Here is a 10,824-nt window from a genome sequence, read left to right on the forward strand (position 1 = left end):
TATTGACCTGAACACATTTGGTAACTTTTTAAAACCCCCAATTTATTTATTTATTTATTTTTGGAGAATGTAGTGATGGCTCTGTCTCAGATTCAGTGTCTGAACGAGCAGCAGGTGAATCTGCGCGTCACCGAGTCCAGGCCGGAGTTCGTGTACAGTGAGGAGCAGAGGCTGGCCCTGGAGACGCTGCTGGATGAAGGGCCGAGCTGTTTTCAGGACTTCATCAAGACCAACCGGGTTCGCGGTTTCCTGTCGGACCTGGAGCTCGCGCGGCTGTGCGCCTCCGTGGAGCCGTACTGCCCGGTGTCACCCGAGGACTCGGACCGCGGCGACGGGGACGGAGCGGGCACGCGCGTGTCCCTGCAGTACTGGCCCGCGCGCTCCGAACGCGCGCCCCCGCGGCTGGAGCTCGGCTGGCCTCAGCGCGCGACCTACCGCGGCGCGACTCGGGTCGCCGTGCACGCGCAGCCGCCCCTGCCCGGCGACCCGCATGTTAAGGAGGTCATCAGGAGGAGCATCGCACAGGCACACAAGGTGAGCGGTGTGAGCTGTTAACCCTAACATCATCATCATCATCATCATTTATAAAGGCAAAGAAATTATTATACGTTTATGACCTCAATAATAATAATAATAATTGTTAATCTCAAGTGTGATTTAGCAGTAACTCACTCTATCACTATATGGCAGGAGCTTATTCCAGAAGACGTACACTGGACGGATGCCAATCCCTCACACACACACACACACACACACACACACTGTGAAATTTGGAAACACCAATTAGCCTAATTTGCATGTACCTCCAGGGTCAGGGTTTGAGTCCCACCTCAGGACCTGTGTGTGAGTGTGTGTGAGTGTGTGTTTGTGTGGTCTTCTTTTTTTGGAAGTACTTCTCTGTAGTACTCACTTACTTATAGAAGTGTTATTATAATTCTCACCATGGTCACCTTCTCAAACAGAAATGCCCTCTGACTCGAATAAGCTCTATTTTAGATGTCCATTTTAATAGTCTTACCACCTCTTACTTGGACGACACAGTGACATTATGGTTTCCTGTGGCTTCAGGTCTGTTTTGGGTTTCCTCCTGGTTTCTTTCACAGTCCAAAGACACGCAGATTAGACTAACCTTTTTTAACCAGTTTTTTTTTTCCAAATTGCCTGTAGTGTGTGAATGAGCGTGTGTACGTATGTGTGCCCGGCGATGGATTGGCACCCTGTCCAGGGTGTACCAAAGCACTTTGTAAGTCATATTGGATAAGAGTGTCTGCCAAATGCCTGAATGGTAATGTGTAACCTGCGTCGTGTCCCACTGTAAGTCCTGGGATAGGCTCCAGGCCCCCGGAGACCCTGTATATAGAAGAAAGCAGTATAGATTATGAGATGAGTGAGTATGTCTGCCTTCCTGTCTATATAATGTGTCTATTTAATGAAACTTTGGCAGCGGTTAGATAAAATGAAACAAAGTATCATATTTATTTTTTATATTTGCAAGAAATCAACATTATATAGAGAATATGTACAACTCTGGTTTGCTCCAACAGTCCAAACACAAGCAGAGTGTGTCAGGCTAACTGGGCATTTCCAAACTGCCCATTAGTGTGTGAGTGAGCGAGTGTGTGTGTGATTGTGCATCCTGCCATATGCTGGCACCCTGTCTAGGGTGTACGCTGATTAGTGCCTCTTCATACAGGAGCCCTACAGTAGGTAGTCAGTCCCATTATTCCTCCTTCACTGATGCACCTGTTAGTATTGTACATGTAGAAGTAATACAGAGATTTTTTTTTTCCTATTTAAATTAAGGAAGTGATATTGCTGAGTATTTTAACCAAAACTAATATGAAGCTTATCCTCACGTCAGAATGAAAATTAAAATGAAATCAAACGCCATCTATAAGGAAACATACGTTCATGTAAATAATTTACCATTACAACGTTTATGAAGTAATGATGACATGCCAGTCAAAGTCCAGCAGTCATAGACAACCATGTGTTGTGAGTTACCCTGAACTTAGTTAAAGGTTACAGGAGATACAGAGTCCAATATTTATCAATATAAAAATTAAACACTATTACTAACAAACTATGTTTTGAAAAACATTATGCTGTTAATCTTTTTTTTCCAATTAAAAGACATTTTGTAAAATAACCTTGCCTGATTGAAATGTTACTTCCAATATTGTGAATTTTGTAACTAATATAACACATTCAACAGGTCATCGCTGTGGTCATGGATTTATTTACGGATGTGGACATCTTTAAAGACCTCTTGCATGCGAGCTTTAAGCGTAATGTGGCTGTGTACATCATACTGGAGGTTACCGGGGTCCCCTACTTCCTGAAAATGTGTGAGAGTGCTGCAATGCACACAGGACACCTTAAGGTATGTTCTCGGCCAAAACACAGTATTGGTGCTGGTTTTATTTATTTACTTAAGTTATGTGTATAATATAAAAATGTGTGTGCCAAAGAAGCTACTTCTGAAGTTTATGCAACATGGAAGAGACCGATCTTGCTTCCCGAAAAATTTCAGGTTGCTAACTTTAGGTGTTTTGGAGAAATGATTTTATATATGCCATAGAAATGGCAATTTTCCATCGATATACAGTGTCACTTTAAACAATAATCATTTAAAATTAAAATAAATTAAAACTAAAATTGCTGAATGCTTCTATAAGTATATGACCTGTAAAAATTGTTGTTTAAATAAAACATTTCATGCTAAATTAAGGATTATTTCCCCAAACAATCTGTAGTGTCTGTAACCATGTCAAATTCATGTTGCAATATCTTAACAATTTAACTTTTTGAAATAATACACTTTTTGATGTTTATGTCTTTTCACATAAAATCTTAATTTTCCAAGTTTGGACAATTGTCTGAATGCGAATTAAGATCATTGAAAGATTTGAATTCAAAAAGGTTACGGACACTACAGACATAATAGAGCATAGAATTGTATTTAGCAAATATGTTTCTTTTTATCTGATAAAAATATAAATGTGTATGCATATTTACAAGAAACAAAGCATGGATCAGGAGATAAAAAGCATTAAGCATTATAAAAAAAGTTTTATTTGATTCTGTCTGAAAATTCACTTTTTCACCCAGATGAGACACTTTTTAGCACCGATACCATGTTTTGGCCTGCCTGTTTATTTTTATTTTTAATATCTGTGTAAGAACTGAACAGATATACAGTCAGGTCCGGGATCAGATCTGAGACAGTCCAGAAGCCACCTGGGCATTTCAGAAAAACAGATCTGACGCACAGAGAATAGGATTGAAGAAATGTGTGTATGTACTGTATTGTGCATTATAATCCCAGTATAATAAAATTCTATTTGGGATTGTGGTAGAAAAAATGTCTCAACCATATACACATAATCCTTTCCTGAGCTGTGTTTGTGTTTTATTTTTAATCCAGGATGACAATAGAATGAACATGAGTGACCTTTATTGTTCAATATCCACATTCTACAGTAAATATTCTACCCAGGCTTTTTGGATAAGTCAAATTATTGGCCTTCATCAAAATGATAATAAGCCATCAACTTTGCGGAAGAAATGTGTTTGAAAAATAAATCATACATCAACATACATTTATGTAAGATGCGTTGCAAAACATCGACCACAGGAACAGCAGCTTTGTTTAATAGTGAAAGAAAGAGCACTTCCACATTCACAGTGTGACGCGACCTCACAGCACTGGGACTAAACAGTTGTGTGACCATAAGATGACCACATAACCACTTGTTAATACCACTAATAAAAAAAAAAAGGTTTCGGTTTGGTAGAGAGCATAAAGATTGGTCATGTGACCTGATGAGTCCAGATCGAGCCTATTTCAGAGTGATGGGCGTGTCAGGGTAAGAAGGGAAGGAAATGAAGCGATGCTCCCATCATGCATAGTGTCCACTGTATAAGCCTCTGGAGACAGTGTTATGATCTGGGGTTGATCAGTTACTCAGGTCTAGACTCAGTAACGTTATGGGGCAATAAAATGAAGTCAGCTGACCACCTGAATGTACTGAATCACCAGGTTATCACATCTATGGAGGGTTTCCTTCTTCCCCGATGGGACGGACATTTTCCTGGAAGTCATTCTAAGAAGTCCTTAGTGCAGTGTAAAGCTGTGTGTCTAACGTCTGATAACATTAGTGATAATTAATACTGATCAAAACAACTGTATTGTATTTACATAAAGTATACTGTACCTGAATGAAGTGAACTGAAACCTGTATCGTTTGTTGTTTGTATTTTAAAAATTGTGAAATATTTCAGGTAAAAACCTATTTCATCATAATGGATAGTTTTAATAAGCTGCTTTCAGTTGTTAATATTTTCATAGCTTTGTTGAGCAGTCAGCTTAAATTTTAACACTTTTTAAGTTTTGCAAGCTGAAATGTCAAATTCGTGTTTTTTTAAATGGTTTGTTATCCAATAACAATAAAAAAACTGTATTCTTTTGGCAGGTTAGAAGTAAGAACATATGAATGCATTTACCAGTCAAGGCTAAAACCTGATGTCGAAATCCCTTCGTGTACTGCAGTTGCTTCAGAACATAGCGCTTATGTAAGAAACGTAATTTTTCCATATTCTTAGAAGTGGAAAATGTTGACACATACATGAAAAAATTTGACTCCTTACACCAACGCAGTAAAAAAAAAAACAATAATGGTGTTAAAAGATTGCACAATGGTGTAGGTTAGCACTGTTGCCTTACACCTAAAGGGTCCAGGTTCAATTCCCCTCTCGGGGTCTGTGTTTGCATGTTCTCCCCGTGCTTGGTGGATTTCCTTCGGGTACTCCGGTTTCCTCCCACAGTCCAAAGACATGCAGAGGCTAATCGGCGATCCCGAATTGCCCGTAGTGTGTAAATGAGTGTGTATGCGTGTGTGCCCTGCGATGGATTGGCACCTTGTCCAGGATGTACCCCGCCTTATGCCCTAAGGATAAAGTGGTTTAGACAAAGGATGAGTGAGTGATTAATGGTGTTAAAATAAATCTTATGCGACTTTTTTACTCACCCAGCTGATGAGTGGCTTTATGTAGAAACTCTTTATTTATCTAACATTCTTTATTATTTATTTTTTAATTTAAGACACTAAGGACAAAGCACAAAGAGAATAATTCTCACAGTTACAGTACTGTAGACACAAAAAGACTAAGTTCAAGTCCACATATTTAAACAACATTTGTCTCCAGGGTGTCCTTGTGCTTTATTCAAAATGACGTGACTGCCAGAAAAATTCAATCATCATCTACAGAAAACACTTTCACATGAGAGAGTTACTTTCACTGTGCACCTAATCGCAGCCCTTAATGTTATTTTTGTGCTGTTTTTTGTTTGTTTAGAACCTGAGAGTGCGGAGTATCAGAGGAACTGGCTTTTTCACTCACTCGTCCAAGAAAGTATGTGGAAGCCAAAGTCAAAAGTTCATGGTTGTTGACGGAGACAAAGCTGTTTCAGGATCCTACAGGTCAGATAGGGTACAAATTACTATTACTGTATACTGTATTTATTTATTTATTTATTTATTAGTAAAGCAAAAATTATTTACTGTTTTTTGTTTTACAGTACCTTGCAAAAGTATTTAACCCCTTGGAATTAATTTAAGCAGATATGTTTGAATAATAGCTAATAAATCCACATATCTGTACTTTTGTTGCAAACTCATAAATCCTTTTAACAAAAACAGTGTTTGTGTTAAAACAGATTTGGAAATCAGTGACTCCTTCCTTAATGAAGCTGTTGTGGTTCTACCTTGTATTGTCCTGAAATGGTTGAATTTTTTCAAAAATAGCATTTTTCTTATGACTTAAGAGGGTTGAATAATTTAGCAAGATTTTCAAATTAGTTCAATTGAAATAATAATCGAATTTAATCCAGATGTTGTTGCATTTTCAGTTTCACATGGACTGCGTCGAGATTAGACCGGAGCATCATTACCGTGCTCACAGGCCAGGCTGTGGATGTATTCGATCAGTTGTTCCAAGACCTGTATATGATGTCTGACGCTGTTAACTTGAACACGATTCATTTGGATAAAGAACAAAAGCTGGAACCCATCCCTACCAAAGCGGCTCCTGTTGTGCAGCTCTCAGCCACCATGGCCCTCAAACTCATCAACCCCAAATACGCCCTGGTGTCTGGAAATGCTGCTACCAGGAGGAATCATGCAGATCCTGAGACATGCACATCCAAAAGCAATGGCACAAAACGAACGAAGGACATGCCAGACAGTCCACACGTTCACCCTGGACTGGTCCACTTAGGAAAAGCCAACATGATCGACTACCTGCCTGTTTGGCCCGAGCCAGAGCCGCCCAGTGATGTCATCGGTTTTATTAATATAAGGGACGGTAATAAACCTCTACAACCTCACCTCACGCGTTCAGAACTCTTTGAGGTCTCGCGAGCCATACGATTTAAAGACCCGCCCCACATGCCATGTGAATCTCTGTCCGAGACGGTTTGTCCAAGATCCACCTCGCCAGCTGCTTCATACTATGAGAAGCCTCTTATGCAGCACCAAATTAGTCCGGAGGAAAGTAACAACCAGCTTTCTCAGAAGGAACCTCAATCAAGCAGTCCAGAAGAACAGGGTGTACGTCTGCCTCCGATTTCAAATCCTAAAGCAGCTCACAGTAACGAGAAGGATAACAAAGACTCATCTGTGGATCACGGTATGGGAAAGCAATCCGACCTCTTATCCGAGCAAAGAGAAGACACGGATGTTAATAATATTTTAGCCAGCGCTTTTGCTGAACCAAGTAAAGAGTCTCAGATATCTGGGGATCATCATAACGCACCATTTCCCAGTCCTGGATCTAACACTGTAGAAAACATTGCAAAAACTATCAGTAATAAAGATAACCGAGACAATCATTGGAACACACAAGAACTCAGAGAATCAGGTACGAACGAGACTGATTGTACAGACTGTGCAATACAAAATGAACAGAGAATCCTTTCTGACTCCAGTTCCTCTTTTTCTTCAGAGGAGTATTTTGAGTGCAATGAGGGCGGGAATGGTGATTCTGAGCTTATGGTTATGGATAACGGAATGTCGGCCGTCTCTGGGTACGCAGACGAGCCGAAGACCGGCGCGAAACCCTTGTCCTTGTTAATCTCTGGCTTATGCGAGACTGCGTCAAGCTGTGAGGTAAGAAAAGACACAGAAGAGTCTAGGCTCCGTTCTGCACCACCAGAAGAGTGCGATGATCAACAGGCCACTGATGTGACAGCTGATAAGACCCCCGATTTAAAGTTGACGTCAGCGAACGGAAGAAATGGTTCATCTGAGTCGGTTTCTATAGGCAGTAAAGAGCAAACACAGGAAACTGATTCTACCTTACAACATGGACCAGAGAGCCAGCTAATACATCAGGTTAAGATTGATGTACAGGAGCGTGAATCGATTTGGATTTCGGTGGTAGATCACAGGTTTAACATGCAACATGTAGAAACAAACAACAGTGCTGAATCGCAGCTAAGAATAAACAGATGGCCTTACGGGCCAGTACGGAAAGTTGCAGAGAAACAGTGCATCGTGTTTTCAGACCCAGGTGGCAAAGTGCTGCGGCTAGGATTAAACCCAGAAACTTTCACAAGGTTTTACAAACCTAACCTCAAATCTGAGCGAGAGGTTAAAGATGACACACAATCAAAACTGTGGGTAAAACGAGCTTCTCTAAACGGTGGTGTTCAGACAGGCCCAAGTACTAAAAATAGTCATAAGGAAGACAGCAGATTGGCTTTTTGTACGAAACTGATGGTTGCACGAGGGTCAAAGGTCGAGCAGGATAAAGACAGTGATAATTCCACATTAGAACTAAATGAAAGTGCGGCAGATGAAATCGCGGATAAAGGAGAGCAGCTAAAACCAAAGACATCAACAGGCTGCAGGGTCGGGCAGCTCAGTGCTGATACAGATCCCTCGAAACGGAAGACGCTGGAATATAGGCGTGTGCAGCCAGAGAATAAGAACAAGCCTGGGGTAAAAAACAAGTTTGGGAGAAATGCCATGAAGGTAAGGGTTCACCTCTAAAGCTGTGTAGCTAACCGCTAAAACAACTGACATTTATTTAAACACGGGGGTTTTTGTCTTGAAAAGTATATATACGGTATAATATGCTGTGAAATCTTACACGAGTGTGCCCTAAAAAGGAAAGGATGTAAAGATTGAATAGAATAACAAACAAATAAATCCATTTTGCACCTTATTTTGCGAAATAACTTCTGTAAAAACTTACATGATTATGCTACTATTTGCAACTACAGCCGGTCCTACCTCAACCTTCAACACAAGTCACGGTCGGTCCAACCGAAGCATCAGTCACCAATCTCTTGGAGTTCGAGATGATCCACCTGGAGGACAGCCGGGCCAAAACATGGCCGTTGATGATCTTCGAGTGACTCCTGCCAAGCTTGCGAGGAGACATACTGCTCTCGTCAGGTCAAACCAAACCCGGCTCAGACCCTCACAGACGGAGCGGCGCTACTCTTCTGATGAACAGCCTCAGGCGCTACAGGACAGACCGAGGGCCGACCAGTTACACCAGCATACAAGCTTCCGGCAGCATTCTGCATCAACCACACGCGTCAGGTCTTCATTTAGAGGAGCATCATTTCCAAAACCTTTAAGCATCTTAAAAGAGAGAACTGCTGGCTTTTCATCACAAATGAATCAGACAAAGAGCATTAAAGAGAAAGATAAAACATTAGAGATAAAAACACAAAGAGATAAGTGAAAACATTGTAGGTACTTTTTATGTTCTCTATTATATGTAGAATTTAAAAGTTGAATGTACAGTATGTACAGTAGGTATTAGTGTTCATTCTGTCAGCTATTTTAGTTTTAGTCTTAGTCCTGGGATAAATGTCCCCGTTAGTTTTTATTTTTATTGTATCTTATTCTGTTTTTATTTAGTCAAAAGAACCTTTAAGTATTTTAGTCTACTTTTAGATAATGAAAAACTTTTTAGCAATACGATTATTATTAATTAACCCTACAGTCAATATAGTCTAGCCAAAACCATTCAAAAAATCATAACATTTAAAATGTATTAACAAAAATCTGATGTTTTCAGCTAATTATATTTATTTCTAACCATCACAACAACTGCTGTACATCCATATTTTTAACTACAAAACAATGTATGAATTAATATGAATTTACACACTTGGACTGTTATAGGGATTCTGTAGCTCCTATGGGTCACAATCATTTGCTAACCTGTTAGCTTAATGTGTTTTACCGGTTTAACTCACTCACTCTCACTTATCTTCTATACCACTTTATCCTGTATTCAGGGTCGCGGGGACTTGGAGCCTATCCCAGGAGACTTAGGGCACAAGGCGGGGTACACCCTGGACAGGGTGCCAATCTGTTGCGGGGCACACACACACACACTCACTCACACACTCATACCAACTACGGGCAATTTGGAAACGCCAGTTAGCCTAACCTGCATATCTTTGGGCTGTGGGAGGAAACCGGAGTACCCGGAGGAAACCCACCAAACATGGGGAGAACATGCAAACTCCATGCACACAGAGATGGGAACCGAACCTGGCCGAGAACTGAACCCAGACCCTGGAGGTGCAAGGCGACAGTGCTAAGCACCATTTAATAATTAAATGAAATGAAATAAAATACAATACATTACAACATAATATAGTTAACATGTGGTAATATCATTACCACAAAGAGTCTGTAAAACTGGGTGATTCTTATGGGATGCCTTGATGAGTCTCTTCAGGTTTGTGGTATTTTTCCCAGTGATTGTGTTCCCCCACTGTTTCCCCTTCGATATTATGACACATCTGCTTTTTTTCTCTCCGGTTCAATATGAAGAAAATGGACCCAAAAATCGTAACGTCCCGTCAATAAAAATTAATATGTTGACAAAAATGAAGACAGATGTTTAATTAGTTTTTATTTTTTTTAACCACATTTTGGTCTCATCAAAAATATTGCATGATAATTTCCTCACTGTCACTGTGCATTGATATCCGTAGCGTCTCGCCATTGTCTCGTCTAGTCACAAGAAAAAAAGTCGCCAACCAATATTATTTGTCATTATTGACATTAGCTTTTGTTCCCCGCCAGCACGGGTGATCCTTGGGTGCCCATTATCCTGTTACTAGTTTACTGGTGTATGATTGATAATATTATTTACTTCACCCGGTGGTGCTGGTGGTAATGTTATGGCTGATCGGTGAACATTTAATTTTAAGTAAGTTCAGTGCTTCATGTTTAGGTCCATAAACTGATCCTGCAGTCTTTCCCTGCAGCTACTGTATGATGCAAAAAAAAAAAAAACAGGTTTCCACAGCACCTCCAGTCATTATTAGTTAATTTATGCAATGAACACCAATGCCCTACAACAAACAATATTTAGCATGAAGTCCTTTATTCTTTCAAAACCTGCTGGATCCGGCCAAGTCAAAAAGACATCTGCGGTACTCATTAGTGACATCACCTGTTGAACTATATCACATGGAGAACTATAATACTGTACACAACATATGCTGTCTTAATACTTTCAACCACCGCTGTAAATGTTGAAATAGTCCTTAGGTTTGCAATGATGTAGTGTAAATTATATACTACTACAGAAAAAAGCATTAACAGTATTTGTTGATAATGGTCTCACACACTGACAGTTGTTATTTACAACCTATGAAATGACTGATGATTTTAATATTCTACCATGAAAAAACAGATGCAGAGGAAGTTGCATGCCTAGTCATTCCCTGTTACTGAAAAGTAACACTTTTTCTGAGCAATGGGTGTACCCTGCATCATGTCCTGA

The 10,824-nt window shown here is 40.1% G+C and overlaps 1 protein-coding gene across 1 annotated transcript; it reads left to right on the forward strand.

Moving 5' to 3' along the window:
- The first annotated feature begins 75 nt into the window (after positions 1 to 75).
- On the forward strand, positions 76 to 10,018 carry fam83ga (family with sequence similarity 83 member Ga). The gene is made up of 5 exons (XM_053492855.1): positions 76 to 534; positions 2,216 to 2,383; positions 5,359 to 5,483; positions 5,912 to 8,036; positions 8,288 to 10,018. The coding sequence occupies exons 1-5, from the start codon at positions 76 to 78 to the stop codon at positions 8,420 to 8,422; spliced, it is 3,012 nt and encodes a 1,003-aa protein (XP_053348830.1). The 3' UTR covers positions 8,423 to 10,018.
- Positions 10,019 to 10,824: the final 806 nt, after the last annotated feature.

This window comes from Clarias gariepinus, chromosome 3 (genome assembly GCF_024256425.1).
Source record: "Clarias gariepinus isolate MV-2021 ecotype Netherlands chromosome 3, CGAR_prim_01v2, whole genome shotgun sequence".
In the NCBI taxonomy this organism is placed as follows: Eukaryota; Metazoa; Chordata; class Actinopteri; order Siluriformes; family Clariidae; genus Clarias; species Clarias gariepinus.

What these genes read in the sequence shown, in the direction of transcription:
- fam83ga (XM_053492855.1), top strand. Translation starts at nt 76, where the DNA reads ATGGCTCTGTCTCAGATTCAGTGTCTGAACGAGCAGCAGGTGAATCTG. An exon ending in GCATCGCACAGGCACACAAG is followed by an intron (nt 535 to 2,215) that starts GTGAGCGGTGTG and finishes CACATTCAACAG; the next exon opens with GTCATCGCTGTGGTCATGGA. An exon ending in TGCACACAGGACACCTTAAG is followed by an intron (nt 2,384 to 5,358) that starts GTATGTTCTCGG and finishes TTGTTTGTTTAG; the next exon opens with AACCTGAGAGTGCGGAGTAT.